We start from the raw sequence: 16856 nt of genomic DNA on the forward strand, positions 1-16856 counted from the left end.
TAAATAAAATGCTTACTAGAGTCAGCACTAAAATCTTCAGTTACAACAAATAGCACTAAAAGTACTCTCTCTAAATATTGCACAACACTATTCCATACATATTTTTCAGGTGTTTCATAAAGGTATTTAGGAACATTACCTTTTTGCTGCTTTTTTTCCCCATCTTTGACCCCTGCTGAATTTGTTCTTCTTATTTACATCTTCAAAATACATTCTAACCTTTGACCTTTGGCAGGTTCAGCATGAGATTACACGGCACTGGCGACGTCAACGTCTAAAGCGGCGTGTCCATGGTGATGCCAGATTGCACCATGGTTCCCTTAGCCAAAGTGGCTTACCGCTCACACAGATCTCGCTTTTAGCAAGAGTTAATAACATATCCTAACAAACACACAGCAGACCATAAACACAGTCAAACTCAATAAAATATTATACACACAATCTACTGTCAAGCAAAAAAAAAAAAACCCAATAAGCTTTTACTAATTACAAACATGACCGAATAACTCAAACTATAAACATTAATAGTGACCTACATTATAGATGGTCTATGGCTAAAAAGAGAATGTTTTCTCTCATTTGCATACATACTCACACATACATGCACGCACAGAGTTTCGTGCCAGGTTTTAGTCCCATTAATCTGCTATTAGTACAACGATAGAATCATAGTTGACAGTAATACAAGCCAGTCTCCTTAAAACACTGCAATGTAAGGAAAATGGTTTTTTTTTTTTGCTATATTTATATAATACCATCAAGTAGCTTTAAATAAATAATAGTTTATTCATTTTTGTTATATTACATTTATATGATATGATGTTATAAATTAAGGCTGCTTTTGCAAACGGCACCAAATTCTCTGAGACATGTCGACACTAACCTGAACACTCCAACAATATATTGTTTAAATTATCTTGGCTCATGTTCCAATGTCATTGTTTACGATAGTTTTAAACATATATTCCTAGCCAAGGGCTCGTTTACAAAAGAGAATTTTCTCAAAGCAGTTCTCCCAGGGGGAAAAAAAGTGCCCCTGTTCTCCAGTTTCAATGCCATTTAGTTTATTGTGTCTATGTACATGGTATGATGTATATACATGTGAAAAAAGGGGGGGGGAAAGAAAGAAAACAGATTATAAAGCACTGAAAGAGATATTAATGATAATGTTTCTACATGTTATTTGTTGTTACTTGCTCTCTAGGGTAATGCTGTAGTTTTTGCTGCAAATTAGTACAATAGTTTATAAACATAAAGTTGAATTTTGTGAACTGTGTGAAATATATATATGGGTATGTATGATACACTACCGTTCAAAAGTTTGGGGTCACGTTGAAATGTCCTTATTTTTGAAAGAAAAGCACTGTTCTTTTCAATGAAGATCACTTTAAACTAATCAGAAATCCACTCTATACATTGCTAATGTGGTAAATGACTATTCTAGCTGCAAATGTCTGGTTTTTGGTGCAATATCTCCATAGGTGTATAGAGGCCCATTTCCAGCAACTATCACTCCAGTGTTCTAATGGTACAATGTGTTTGCTCATTGCCTCAGAAGGCTAATGGATGATTAGAAAACCCTTGTACAATCATGTTAGCACAGCTGAAAACAGTTGAGCTCTTTAGAGAAGCTATAAAACTGACCTTCCTTTGAGCAGATTGAGTTTCTGGAGCATCACATTTGTGGGGTCGATTAAATGCTCAAAATGGCCAGAAAAATGTCTTGACTATATTTTCTATTCATTTTACAACTTATGGTGGTAAATAAAAGTGTGACTTTTCATGGAAAACACAAAATTGTCTGGGTGACCCCAAACTTTTGAACGGTAGTGTATGAGGATTGGACTTTTGTTAAATATAAATTATATAAAACTGAAATTGTGAAAAGTCTTTATTGAAAGGTTTTCAAAAAGATTCAAATGAACTGAATTAACCATTTAGTTTGTAGGTATAACTCAAACATTCAACAACAGATACAGTAGTTTTTTGTTCTGTGAACTTCGTACATAACCCAGCAGTGGTAAATCTAAAATGGCCAATGCCTATAGTTTCCCAACATCACCACTAGAGGGCAGAAAGTATGCCATATTCCGGATGTACTGTGCTGCCATGCCATTGAGGAAGAAGAGGAAGATTGCAGTGAACTGGCACCAGAAAGTAAGTGTGAGCCCCAGAGCTGTAGCATATTCCCATAATAGGAACATAAATGTCATGACCCCTGCAGCAGCCAATCCTGCAGCCAGCAGCACAAGCCATGCCCCTAGATGCCACCGCTGCCTAGATGCCTGTCCCTCGCTCACCTGTGACAATACCAGCAGCTCCAGGCCAAAGATGGCACTTACTACAGCCAGAGAGACAACACAGTGACACAGCCCGAGCCCCAGGAGCTGACCCACTTCCTCTGCAATATGCCTGCTGCAGTTAAAGAGTGTACCAGAGTTCTCCATGTCCACCTCACAGAAGAACCAGAGGCCAAACATGTGGCGTTCATTCAGCAGCCAGTATCCATCACACACTGCAATGGAGGACAGGACAATGGCGAGAGCCACACACAGGATGATAAGAGTGCGACAGAACACTTCCAGGAATAAAGGACGAGACTTCTCCTGGGCAGCAGGAGCCATGGCCTGTGAGTGATGTAGTTAAGGAAAGACACAAGGAAGGGAAATAGGGCTTTTTGTAAAATAGTACACAAAAAAGAGCCTCAGACATTATCCAGTCTGAACTGTAGGTTAGAAAAAAAAATGCATCATCATTGGCAAGGGATGACTACATGTCATTACCATGTCAATGTCACTGTACCACCCAAAAAAATATCTGGTCAGTGGTGGTCCTGTTGTGATCCCTTTCCAATGATGAACACAGTAAAGGGGGCTGATATACTGTCCTTAGCCACAGATGGACTACAGGCAGTAACTGTGCATCGAAATGGTAGTTGGACCTGATAAATTGCTAAAAAGTCAACAGGAAGATGTATCTAATAAAATGGTTATTATATGTATTACACACCTACAAAATATATATATATATATATATATATATATATATATATATATATATATATATATATATATATATATGAGAGAGAGAGAGAGAGAGAGAGAGATGGCCTTTCAGATTTTTCAAGTGTAGGTCATAAAAAGAATTTTCCCTGACACCCAATTATTTTTGTTTAGTGGACTGAAAGCTACTGAATTCAGATCACAGACTTCCAATTTTATTAGTTTTTTTTTTTTTTTAAAAAAGAACAATTATGAATTTAGAGCCACGTGGCCCTAAATTCTCTGCTATTTTTTTCTGCTTCACCATGACCCAATTCAAGATACTATGTCATGCATCACATGGTGGGCTTTCCCCGTTCGCGCAAAGCATTGTGGGATACAAATTTGAAACAGGAGAGAAAAATGGAAGACGTGAGTGTGCGAATGAAACGTGAAAGACCGACTACAGTAACGGAAAGTGAGAAGAAAAGACGTTATGTTGCGAAGAAGAGGAAACGCAGGACCAAACTAATAAATATCAGCGGTCAGCGATCATCTCGGTGTGATCAGCTATTTGTTTCACGACAGAATGATGTAACTGTCAGTGCACGGTCAAGGTAAACCTGTAGATGGCAGTAATGCAACACTGTGGATGCCAGCTGCTGTAAAACCCAAAAGATGATGAAGAATAATAAGAAGGAATCCCCTCAAATTAAATAACTTCCCAGCCACAGAATGGCCTGATATTTTGTGAGCTATTACAGAAATAAACATATATCACATTGACCAAATTTCAGAGGGAACTAAATTTCAACGATTTTATGAAACTGAAAGGCATATATTTAAAGTGCATATCACGAGTAAATTCAGGAGCAAGATCAATGTAATTCTCCTATTTTATATTAAACTTTGGTCAAATATCTGTCACATTTTGCATTTTGTGCAATTTTTTTTTACCTTGCGCAATACCAGAACAATTCAGTTGAAATCGAGCCATTTGAGGTGAATTGGTCCGCCTCTGAAAAAACTTGGCATTTGGATTTCCCGGCAAACATTGATTTTCGTGACGTCATGTGCGGGACGCCTCCTTCTGAATCCTACGTCAGCGTTGGTTTGTTTATGAGAAAACGACCTGGTGGTTTTCTGCAAATTTCTTCAACGTTATCACGTAATTATTAAAATGGTTAACAGATGTATCGTAGGAGGGTGTAGCAACACCAATCTTGATGGGATTAGTACTCATTGTTTTCCAAAAGACCGGACAATGAGAGAGAAATGGGAGCGCTTGGTCTACACAGGCTGTGCACTGAACCCGTGTAAAGCTCTCGCAGCCTGCTGGCGCTTCCGCAGGTGACGTCACGAATCTGGCTCCAGACTCCCTTGGGATTTTTCCAGACGCGTTTTGTTATTTTATTTTTTTCTGCTGTAGACAGATGGCCTTGTGCAAAATTACCCTTCTGGATGAGTGTCTAAAGGGACATACTTTCATATTAAAAAAAAAGAAAGAAATTGGTCCATGATATGCACTTTAAAATATCTAGGCCTAGTTGCGTTTCAGCACAGTGCTGATTAGTGACATCTGGTGGTCACAAGCATGAAGTGCAGAAAGTAATCGAGGTCTACTGCATTGCAATGGGTTTTGAGTTTCCAAACCTCTGCATTCACTTCTTCCAGAAGGTTGAAGAAAACTGTAAACAATAAATACCGTGTATTGAAATAGGCTTTTATCGGATAAATCTTGTGTAGGTTCTGTCTATAAGCATGACGTTTGTATAAAAATGTCTGGGCCCTGTGTTTAGGTGCATTCAAAAGTAAATATCTCATATTTTACTTCATATGGATGATTAAAACTCATCTACTTCTGACATGACCATTCTTGTGAGTCAATAATCACATTCATTGCAGTTAGTGGAGAAATAGCAAACACTCCTTTATTTGATTTATAATGATTTCAAATTATTTTCACTTACCAGTTACAAAATGTACTCTAGTAAAATAGCAAGTGCGTTTTGTGGTCATTCTGTCTTGTTTTGATTTATAACCCCCATCCCTCAAAAAGGCTTTGCTCCTCTTTGTGTTTTGTTTAGGTCCAGTAATGTAGAAATGTCTATTTATTTCAATATATTCTTTTCTATATAACTCCCCCTCCCCATTTTTTTCTTTTTGTTGACAATGTTTATACTGGTTTTATATTATGTTATGCAGCCTTTATGGTTCTTGTATACTCTGTAATGTGTTCTAGTTATATAGAAAATAAAGGAGAGTTCAAAATGGACTTTGCTTTCTGCACTCACTATATAAGGTGGGCCTTATACATAGACATTAGGATTTTAAAACAAAAAGAAAAAGACAGGCTCAGAAGCAGGAGCTCCCATAAACCGTTAATGGTTATAAGTTAAGAGAAGGGCCCTGATTAGACCTCATGTGTTGAACAATAATCAGATCGGAGTCATATTGGCCAGATTACAACAACAGGCTGCTGTATATGACGCCTTTTAATTTAGTACTCCTTCTGACAACCTGATTCATTTCAAAATTCACTCATTAAAAAAACAAGTGTTCATAACGATGAACAATTCCCAAATGTAGAAAAAGTTAAATGAAACCTTACCATAATCCGTACTGCTATCACTCTGATCAACTCCAAACTTTGTGCAGCCCTGAAGGTGTAACCAGTCAAAAGTACAACAGTCTAAGTGTTATTTCTGTCGAACATTAACTGACATGAACAAAAATCAGCAGTGAATCCTCCAACCACATTCAGCTGTGAGGCATTGTGTGGTTAGATTTCTGGTCATGCCGCTTTTCAGGAGCAGGAGAAAGACAGAGAATAAATCAGCAAGTTGCTCAATGAGTTAGGCTGAAACCCATCCATCCATTATCTGTAGCTGCTTTATCCTGTTCTACAGGGTCACAGGCAAGCTGGAGCCTATCCCAGCTGACTACGGGCGAAAGGGCGGGGTACACCCTGGACAAGTCGCCAGGTCATCACAGGGCTGGCACATAGACACAGACAACCATTCACACCTACGGTCAATTTAGTGTCACCAGTTAACCTAACCTGCATGTCTTTGGACTGTGGGGGAAACCGGAGCACCCGGAGGAAACCCACGCGGACAGAACATGCAAACTCCACACAGAAAGGCCCTCGCTGGCCACTGGGTTCGAACCCAGGACCTTCTTGCTGTGAGGCAACAGTGCTAATCACTACACCACCGTGCCTTAAATGCAAGTCAATATTATATTGGTGATTATGATGTAACAGAAGTAGACACTCCGACTGTCTTAAAGACACTTATGCAATGCTGATATTTCAGCCTTTTTTTTTTTTTTAAACTGACAGAACAATCCAGAGTAAAGCCCAGTACCAATTTCCATATGAGATCCAAAATGTAAACTAAATTAAGGACAAAATGCAGGATATGTTCGAACTTGACAGGACAGGTATGCATTATATATTCACCACATGGTCATTATTTAACCAGGTCAGGAATCCAGGTCTGTTTGGATGGAGTGAAGAATTAATATGCGACGTGTCCATATGTACAGGCTAAAGGCAATTGCTGGATATAAAAATGATAGAAAGTTCAGGAGAGGTTTTCTGTCAAATATCTGTAAACAATAGGAATGAAACCCTTCCCACTTTTTCAAACACAACCGAGATCAGACCTTTGAGTTGCACCTTATACCTAAATTCTGTTCTTTTCAGTATCTGTTTCAAAGTTATGCCCAAAAACTGAGGCTAGATGAGATCGTGTTTTAGTACGATCTCTTCTCTTCATGTATAAAGTGTGTCAATTGTCAGTCAGTTTCACACATACTAGCAGTGTAAAAAAAAAAAAATTCAAATTCTGAAAATATATTAAACTGAGTGACAATCCAGTGTTTTCGAGAGCCCAAATACAGACAAATAGAATAGGATGAGTACATCCTGGTACACATTAGATATTTAATTATTGTATCTCTATTTATACCATTTATTTCTAATACTTCTATGGTCTGAAAAACAGCATGTGTATTATTTTATACAGATCACAAGCTCTCAGAGCTGTTCAAATTCTCCCATAGTAAATTATTCTGATTGATACTGACACACAATCTGCCATGAACAGCTGACCAAAAATATAAATAAAAACTCCAGACACAAAGCTTCTGAAAAGTGAAGACTTTATGGCATTATGACATGCAAAAAAAAAAAAGGCTGGACAGGCTGTCATTACACAGCTGCTAGTGAATGGTTTCTGTAGTCCCAACAGGTCTTCGTGACGCAGGTTTTGTTCCAACAGAATGTCTTCATGTGAACGAGATACATCACAAACATGGACCCACACAACACAAGGTTTAAGGCTTTACAGAACACTGAAGGTCCTGACAGACTTGCCAGAAGGTGACACGAGTGGGTCATACAGTTACACTTTAGATACCATATTTTCCTTTCAGCTCTTCCACCTTGCTGATATAATCCTTCATTGCATCTTCCTTACTCATACCTAGAAAAAAAAAATAAAAATCATGAGAGGAAACATTAATAAAAAATAAATAAAAAAACCCCTGAAACTTTCAGCCCCATATAACTTGCACACCATGACAGAACAGCTCTCAGTTTTGACTTAAAAAGAAACCTTGTTCATCACTACTGCGAGTTGGCCTATTGGTTAGCGTGTCCGCCTCTCGATCGGGAGATCATGAGTTCTACTCACGGTCGGGTTATACCAAAGCCCATCATAAAAATGGTACCTACCGCCATCTGGCAATGCACACTGCAATACAGATGCGAGTGGGGAGTCAAACTCTCGCAGTTAGCAGAAGACTAGCCTCCTACTGTAACCCTAGCTATGTAATAGGCGAGAGGGCTACGGAAACGGAGATCGGCACCGCCCTACACGGCGTGGGAAGGACTTTGTCTATCACCGTTTCATCATCATCACCACCACGGCAAGTCCCCTTGGGCACCATTTCTTTTTTGGAACTTTTTATTTAAGCATTTTACAAAACATTTCCTGACATATGACTTTGAAAATGTGTGATAGACTGTACATTAGAATGAGTTCCATAAAAGTAAATAAATAATAAAATCATAAGATGAATAGATAAATTAACAGGGGAGAGGGGGAGGGGGAATTAAACTAAAAACAAATAATAAGTAGAAATGGATAAATTAAATTAACTAATTAGTAAAACTCACTAGATAAATAAAAAAGGTAATAAAATATACATACATCTATTCATCATCCTACTCACTCTTGTATACATATACCTTCAAACACATGTATATACGGTACATATGTATAATTAGATTAAGGTAAAGAGGTATATTAATGCGTACAAATAATATATTAAAACAGGACAAGTAAATATAGCGTAGACTAGCAAACAAAAATTTACATAGTTATATTAACAAAAGTAAAAACGCTGACAATGACAGGTAGAAGAGTAAATATCTATAGATGGTAGCTGAGCAGGATTTTCTAAACGGGAGCCTCCAGCAGTACTCCATCACATCATCTTATCTATTGTACACCCAGGTACCTTGAAACACTAGTTCATCTTTGCATGATAGTGTCCATCATGAGTTGCAGACTAACCGTCATTCGCTCCATCATATATACATTTTTCAGTCTCTGGATCCACTGACCTATAGTTGGTGGTTTTACTTCTCTCCAGTTCACAGTAATCATTTTCTTCGCTACTAATAAGAGAATCCTCAGTATACATTGCTGGTCTGTATTATACATATCTTTGGGTATGACTCCCAATAAAAACAGCATTGGTTCCAGAGTAACATCCATCCCTAAAATAGTATTGATTTCCTTTTTAATATCATCACAGAATCTCTGCAGTACTGGACAGTCCCAGAAGATGTGTGCGGTGTCACCAATACTTCTGCATTTTCGCCAACATGATGCCACATTAGGATTTTTCCACATATGAGGAAATAATAAAGGGAGTATTAAAAAAATCTAATCTTTACCTTCCAGTCAAACTCTTTCCACAGTTGACTACTTACGGTATTCCCTTATGACAGCCTGCCCATACATCTTTCCATGTAGAGTCTTCAATTATTACGTTCATTTCTAATCCCCATTTTTCTTTGATGTACTCTGTGTTTTGTAAAGTGTCCGTTGCTAACCTCATTCATCATCTCATTATCTGTAGCCGCTTTATCCTGTTCTACAGGGTCGCAGGCAAGCTGGAGCCTATCCCAGCTGACTACGGGCGAAAGGCGGGGTACACCCTGGACAAGTCACCAGGTCATCACAGGGCTGACACATAGGGCCCGTTTACACGAGGACGCTGTCGGGTAAAAACGACTAAATATTTTATCAGAAGTGCCTTTCGTTTACACGAGGACGGCGTTTCCGAGGCTGAAAAACGGATAAAATTGAAAACGCCTTCCAAAGTGGATAAGTTTAAAAACGGCCCCCGTTGCGTATCCGTCTAAACTACCCAATACGCGAAACTCTGCTCGGATCTGCTCACGTCGGGTACGCGTTTACGTCATACATGTGTCATATACTGTACATGCCAGCCCGGGAAGTAAGAAAGTAAGTGGGGGTGTCGTGGCTCAGATGGCTAAGGCATCATACCATAAAATCGGGGGACCCAGGTTCGGTTCTGACCCGAGGTCATTTCCCGATCCCTCCCCGTCTCTTTCTCCCACTCATTTCCTGTCTCTCTACACTGTCCTATCCAAAAAAAAAAGTAAGTGCATGTCTCATTACATCGATCCAACAGACCTTCAAGCTGCTCTGTGTTTTAATGCAGTAGATGTGTTTTCCTGCTCACCCGCCCGGCTGGAGCTCCTCAGTTTGGTGTCGCCAAGTTACACACGCACGCACGCGTGCACGCGCGCGCCGCCTATTCAAGCCGCTCGTGAAACCATAAACCCGAGACTGAAAACAAAACCAGCAGCCGAACGGGTTTATTTTGCTGAGATGGACACTGCCTTTTCTCTTCTTCACCGAAACAAGAGTGAGTGTTACTTAATAAAGGCAGATTAAAAGAGTTTCGGTTTGCTCCTGCTCCTCCCTCGAGCACTACAGTACCTCAGCCGGACCGGTGCTCTGTAAAGTTATCCTAGCAAGTTCTCATACAGACCGTTTTATTATTCAAAATAAGTCATTACAAATTATTTGACTCAGCCAAAGACTCGACCAATACGCACAAAACATAAAAATCGGCAAATGCGTGAAATTCTCACCGATTTTCTATCAGCCCAGCTGATCGGTGGGGCAAAACTACTGTTAAATTTTCCTACCCTCCTGGATTTCGCGCATGCGTAGTAGGCTTGGTAGGATAACTTGACAGAACAGCGGTGCAGATCAGACAAGACAGAAGACGTTGCGCATGCGTGCAGACATAGCGGAGACCTTTATGCGTCACCGTATAGACGCAGATTTCCTCCTTGAAAACGGTCGTGTAGACGCGGAAAAAAGTGAGAACAAAAACGGACTTTTGCGTTTTTGTTTTATACCGTCCCCGTGTAAAGTGGGCCATAGACACAGACAACCATTCACACTCACATTCACACCTACGCTCAATTTAGAGTCACCAGTTAACCTAACCTGCATGTCTTTGGACTGTGGGGGAAACCGGAGCACCCGGAGGAAACCCACGCGGACACGGGGAGAACATGCAAACTCCACACAGAAAGGCCCTCGCCGGCCCCGGGGCTCGAACCCAGGACCTTCTTGCTGTGAGGCGACAGCGCTAACCACTACACCACCATGCCGCCCGTTAGGTTAACTGGTGACTCTAAATTGACCGTAGGTGTGAATGTGAGTGTGAATGGTTGTCTATGTGTCAGCCCTGTGATGACCTGGCGACTTGTCCAGGGTGTACCCCGCCTTTCGCCCATAGTCAGCTGAGATAGGCTCCAGCTTGCCTGCGACCCTGTAGAACAGGATAAAGCGGCTACAGATAATGAGATGAGACTTGTATGGTCGACACTCCAAATAATCAGAGGTGAATTTTAAACAGATTAAAAACCTTTTATATATATTAGATAGGTGTTTTTTTTGTTGGGAAATGTCTCTCTAGAACACTAATAAAGTATTCTATTTCACTTGGATTTTTACTGACCATTTCTTTTTCCTTATGATTTGTAACAATGTCTTATCTGAAGGTCCCTGTATAGATCCTTTGATGGGAGGTCAAATTGTTCTTCAAGTTGAGAAACTGAAGTTTCTCACTGTCCCACAGGGAGGGTGGGAACTCTATATTTCCTACTATCAACATGGCCCTTGAGATCGATTCCGGTCCCCTGGGCATTTTTTTTTTTTTACTGTTGGCCAGACTTTTAAGGTGTGTTTTATTCATTCGTTCTTTATTTTGATTTTATTGACTGACTTTATATCCATAAATGGGAGTACTGATAAGGATACACCCTTAACGGAGTCCTGCTCTATCTTGGTCCATATTGCCTCCCGATCACTTCCAAGCCATGCCACTATTGCATTTATTTGTGCAGCCCAGTAATAAATTTTAAGGTTTGGTAGACCTAAACCTCCCTTGTCTTTAGGTAATTGGAGGGATTTTAATCTTACCCTTGGTCTCTTCTTTTGCCATATAAATGTTAAAATTAGTTTATCTAACATTTTTAAAGTGGAAGCAGGTACTCTAATAGGGAGGGATTGGAACAAAAAGAGAAGTCTGGGTAATAGGTTCATTTTTACTGTCTCTACTCTACCGATCAAAGACAAGGGTAGGATCTCCCAACGTGTCACATCATTTTTTTGTTTGTTTATTTGTTATAATTTGCCTCAAATAGTTGAGTGGGGTTAGGTGTAATAATTATTCCTAGATATCTAAATCCTTGTTTGGACCAGCGAAAAGAGACATTGTTATTTAATTGTGTGGGCCAGGTACCTGAAATCATCATAGCTTCTGATTTATTTTCGTTAATTTTGTATCCAGACACTGACCCATATTCATGTAAGCAATTCATAAGTGCAGGGATGGAGGAAAGTGGATTTTTTTTTTTTTACAAAAAGCAAAATATCATCTGCGAACAGAGCTATCTTATGACTTGAACCTCCTTCATCCGCTATCCCTTGAATTTGCACATTTTGCCGCATCGCCTCTGCCAGAGGTTCAATATTAAGAGCAAATAAGATGGCTGACAATGAATCTCCCTGTCTCAACCCTCGTTCTATCCTGAAAAAACTAGAACAACGACCATTAACTCTAACCTTGGAGCTGGGCTCTTTATAGAATAGGTTTATCCAAGCCACAAATTCTTTCCCAAAGCCCATTTCTATCAGTGTCTGCTTCAGAAATACCCAGTCCACTCATTCAAACGCCTTCTACGCTTCGGCAGCGCAGAAGGTGTTAGTACGCCTGTCATTATAGTGCGGACTTTCCATAGCATAGAAAATCGCTATGTTTCAATTTGTGTAACTGAACTTGCTTCATATCACTGGTCATATAAACCTATGTAAACAGGAAAAACGCGGAAGAGTTTGGTCGCATCTAACTACAGCCCCAAAAAAATACCATTGGCCATGCTGAGCCTAGCTACATTGCTAACAGGAGTGACAGAGCGTCTGACTGACTGGGAGGTCGCGCAAAGCTCGGACAGGTACGGAGCAGCTCGTCTCAATTCAGATAAGAGCATATTTCATTATGGAAGTACGGTGGACTGTTCCTTTAAGCTGGTAAATAATACATTTATTTTTTTCTTTACCAAAAGAAAACGAGAGCGCCCGAAAGGGAAAACCGAGCTGAGCCGCCATTTTGAATCCTCATTCACGGCTGTAATGCAAATTGCTTCCTCCTCGGTATACAAGTGCACTTCCATGGCAGGAAAAAAAAAAAAAAAACTACATTTTGCCGCCTATGTAGTCCCCTATTTATACAAAATTGAGTCATTCAGGATTCAGCCATGTTTTTGCTCGACGTTAGCAAGTTACAGGTTTTTAGCTTTCTCCTGAAATGTTTTCTTTTATTTCTTCTTCCTCAGGGTAGTAAAACTCGCTTTCACTGTGAAGACTGTCGTTATCGCTATCCATGATGTAAAATTAATGCTATTCTCCTGAGAAATGTGAAAATAAATGTTGACTAAAACTGCTACTGTTTGTTGTGAACGAGCGAGTCACCAGAGGTCTGTATCATAGGATACGGACCCGCTCGCCAGCCAATCAGAGTGCGGGATTTGATGGAAACTGGATCGCGGAAAAAAATATATTTACGATATTGATCAATGTATAAATATGAAATTCAGCTTCATGTTCTTGGTAAAAACTGTGTCTTTAGTACCATATAGTGGCATGCAAAAGGAACTAACCTTTCTTCGACTCCCAGGCATCCCACTTAGCTTTACCGGTGAAGTCAAGCATGCCGGGCCGAGCTGGAAAAAGGAAAGCTTAACTTGCATCACTGAGATTCCATACAGCCATGATGAACTTTAACATTTACAAACATACATTATATGCTTCTGTACTATTTATTGAAACTAGATGTAAAAACCATACTCAGTACAAGTATACAAAACTATGGAATAAAACAGCATATAGGCACACCAGTGTTGACATCTCCTACTGTGGCCTGTTTATACAGGCTATAGATCTCCAGCATCTCAGCATCAGTGGGTTTCGTCTTCAGATTCTTCACCTCCTCTGCTGCTTTCTGAAATGCCTCCTGTGTGAGAGAGAAATTGTTAAACCTCTTTCAGGCAGGGAAAGTATGGGCCAATATTCATGATACTATTTGTAAATTATCAAAAAAGTTAATATTGTCATGTTATAGCTGCCTAGAATACAGTGAAATAATTCAGTGGTCACAACCTTGAGCACTGCTTTCCAGACCTGACAGAGATCACTTAAACAGTTAGATATGAAAACAGGGGTGGGAGAAATATTTTCCCAAATTTTGGACCATGATAGCTGAGGACTACAATGGACTGGCATCCCTTCAAGAGTGTATTCCCAGAATAGGCTCCTGATCTGCAACCCTGACTAGGATAAAGGAGTCTTGGTTAATGAATGGATGGATGGATGAATGACATGTCGAGTCTAGTCACAATGAATGAATTACTGTACTTTGTAGTTAGTTGTGGAAGTCTGAGCACATTTATGTTTCAGCATTTGGATTAATGGCAAATAGTTGTATCATTTGTTAGGATAATTTTGCTAGAAACACATTACTCAGCAAGATAAATATAATTTTAGGGAAAATGCACAGGTTGCCTTTGCAGAGTTGCTCAGCTATGATTGAAACAATACTCTAAACAACATATATTGGGTTTTTATTTCTACTAGGATACAGTTAGCTCATCATCAAGGATCGCTCAATAGCGAGTAAGATCACCCACCCAGAAAACGTTTAGATTTTATGCACCCGCAGGTGACTAAACAGTCCAATGCAGGAGGCGCACAGGCCATGTTTGCAGAAGGATTTATTAGCGGCAGTGAGCGGTAAAGGTGCCTTTTCCCTTTCCTTGCGCAGCAAACATTTCCCCAGGACCTTGGTTTGCCTTTCTAGCTCAAAGTGGGACGCACCCTCACGGACGGCCTTTTGCCAACTGGATCTACTAATAGCAGCATCCTCCCAGCTGTTAACGCTAATACCACAGGACTTTAGAAATGCTTTCAAGTTATCCTTAAAACGCTTCCTTTGCCCTCCCCTCGATCTTGCTCCAAAGCAAAGTTGGCTGAATAAAAGCTGCTTGGGAAAGCGAGAGTCATTCGTTTGTCGATCCTTTCATTTGACACCCAGGAAATTATTTTAATTGATAAATAACTAAACATAGATTTAAATGTACTTTATTCAAAGTTAATTGCTTTTCAACATTTAATAGTCAATTACTTCTATATTATTCATTTCCCTAATCTTGCCATGAAATAATTTGATTAAAACAGAACGCTTCTATGACTGTTCTCTATATTGTCCTACATTACAATTTAAAATTGAACATGCAATGCAATTTTAGAACGTAGTTAGGATGCAATGTAAATGAACATTACTTTAAGTCAGGCTTTAACACGACACTCCCTGAGCACAAGACCCCTGATCCATTATTCTGGAGTAATAATAATAGGACACATTTATATATCACTCTATGGTGCTTTATGTTAATAATAATCAAAATTGACTGTACAATTAAAATAAATATCTAAAAAATATGTAAAGTTATTCATAAGCCATTCAAAAGAGATACATTTTAAAGTTCTTTTTTTTTTTTTTTTAAACTGTTTCAGACTGGTTGCTCTTTAAATAGCCTACTATGAGTAATCATGACAAATCTAACGGGCACGGTGGTGTAAGTGGTTAGCACGGTTGCCTCACAGCAAGAAGGTCCTGGGTTCAAGCGCAGTGGCTGACGGGGCCCTTTCTGTATAGAGTTTGCATGTTCTCCCCGTGTCTGCGTGGGTTCCCTCTGGGTACTCCGGTTTCCCCCCACAGTCCAAAGACATGCGGTTAATAGTGGCTGAGGTGCCCTTGAGTGAGGCACCGAACCCCGAACTGCTCCCTGGGTGCTGTTAGCATGGCTGCCCACTGCTCTGGGTATGTGTGTGTGTTCACTGCTTCCGATGGGTTAAATGCAGAGAGGAATTTCACAAGTGTGTGATGAATAAAGTTGCCCTTTCTTTCTACATCACAGTACTGGACAAAGCTAAAATCAAAAGCGGGTTAATCCTTCGATTTATTCTGGAGCCTTAATTTACTGGATAATATGCATGGCATGCTTAAGCTAAAATAACGAACTCCAAGTACATCCATGCTGTAGAGGACAGAATAATATATGGCAGACAGGGGGGTGAAAAAAAAACTTAAATTTTACCTTGACAGGAAAAAAAAAAAATGCAGTTAAAATTGACAGTGTATTAACCTGGGCAGTCAGGGCAGGCCATTTATCTTTTCAGCTGCTTCTTTATCAATCTACACGACATTTGAACATTGGACTCCATAATCAAGTCACTCGATCATTAGTCATTCACCAAAAACTGAACCTGTCCAGAGCAAGTGATCAAATCCCAGAACACCACACTACATCAAATTAGGACATCCTTATTTCAATTTCTAGAAATCAGCATAAGCACTTCAGGAAAGGAAGAAGCCACACCGCATTGGGGTAATTTTATTTTCTTAATTTAATCATTTTCTCAAGTCTGTCAACAATCTTACACAAGTCATAGCAATTTCATAAGATTCACGCTGATGCATAAATGCTCTTCACGAACAAAACAAAAATTAGCATGTCACATTCCAGTGCTGTTAGTGAGCTAGCTTGCTAGCTAGCTACTTTAGCAATGTATTAAATTTAATTTACGCCTCATAGACTTCTTACACCCAACCGGTTTATGGTCGGATATTTGACCAAGTCATTAAATAACTACGTGGTGAATCATGGCGTGTTTATAGTTAAAGAATGTTATAAAATATCCGAGTAAACCAGAAACTATAGCCTGAGGTATTTCTGCCTACAGCTAGCTAACGGTCTTTCAGTGACAGGAAATGCAAAATGACTTCATCTCAGGACGTATTCGACAGAAAAAAAAACCGAAAAAAACAAACATAAAACTCACAACACTAACCTCAGTCATGATTTCTGCAACTTATCAGTCAGTTAGCCAGCTAGCCCACAGCACCACTCACTATAAACCGTGCAGTCGTGTCCTGGATGATTTCACAAGCATGCATCAGAGGGGACCATATGCCCCGCCCCTTTCATTCTATTGGCTGTTACAGCATGCATGATCAAAATAAACCAATCGTGTTTGTGCAGCTGAATAATGAGCTGGCTGAGGAAATGAGTGCAGTTAGTTCACCACGCTTTGGAAATCTGCTAACTAGGGCACAGGGTACTCAGACTGAGTAACTCCTAAACCTATACCTGTCAACTTTGAGGTTTGAAAAAAAGGGATATTTACAAGA

At 39.7% G+C, this 16856-nt stretch overlaps 3 protein-coding genes across 3 annotated transcripts in view; 1 reads left to right on the forward strand and 2 right to left on the reverse strand.

The window, feature by feature from the left end:
* Window positions 1-1304, forward strand: part of sctr (secretin receptor) — a 29958-nt gene extending 28654 nt beyond the window's left edge. Inside the window, exon 13 of the mRNA XM_060928818.1 lies at window positions 236-1304. Within this exon, the coding sequence (XP_060784801.1) occupies window positions 236-385 (150 nt within the window). The 3' untranslated portion in view covers window positions 386-1304. The remainder of the gene's footprint in view (window positions 1-235) is intronic.
* Window positions 1305-1961: 657 nt separating this feature from the next.
* On the reverse strand, window positions 1962-5648 carry tmem37 (transmembrane protein 37). The gene is made up of 2 exons (XM_060928819.1): window positions 5593-5648; window positions 1962-2627 (listed from the first exon to the last, which is right to left on the reverse strand). Exons 1-2 carry the CDS (start codon window positions 5593-5595, stop codon window positions 2043-2045), a joined length of 588 nt encoding a protein of 195 aa, XP_060784802.1. The 5' UTR covers window positions 5596-5648; the 3' UTR covers window positions 1962-2042.
* A 1483-nt stretch (window positions 5649-7131) lies between these two features.
* Window positions 7132-16634, reverse strand: dbi (diazepam binding inhibitor (GABA receptor modulator, acyl-CoA binding protein)). Its single transcript, XM_060930132.1, has 4 exons — window positions 16517-16634; window positions 13502-13619; window positions 13267-13329; window positions 7132-7471 (listed from the first exon to the last, which is right to left on the reverse strand). The coding sequence occupies exons 1-4, from the start codon at window positions 16523-16525 to the stop codon at window positions 7398-7400; spliced, it is 264 nt and encodes an 87-aa protein (XP_060786115.1). The 5' UTR covers window positions 16526-16634; the 3' UTR covers window positions 7132-7397.
* Window positions 16635-16856: the final 222 nt, after the last annotated feature.

The sequence above is a fragment of the Neoarius graeffei genome, chromosome 9 (genome assembly GCF_027579695.1).
Source record: "Neoarius graeffei isolate fNeoGra1 chromosome 9, fNeoGra1.pri, whole genome shotgun sequence".
Lineage (NCBI taxonomy): Eukaryota > Metazoa > Chordata > Actinopteri > Siluriformes > Ariidae > Neoarius > Neoarius graeffei.

What these genes read in the sequence shown, in the direction of transcription:
- dbi (XM_060930132.1), bottom strand. An exon ending in AGTAGGAGATGTCAACACTG is followed by an intron (nt 13,330 to 13,501) that starts GTGTGCCTATAT and finishes TCCTTTTTCCAG; the next exon opens with CTCGGCCCGGCATGCTTGAC. An exon ending in TGCCTGGGAGTCGAAGAAAG is followed by an intron (nt 7,472 to 13,266) that starts GTTAGTTCCTTT and finishes TTTTTTTTCTAG; the next exon opens with GTATGAGTAAGGAAGATGCA.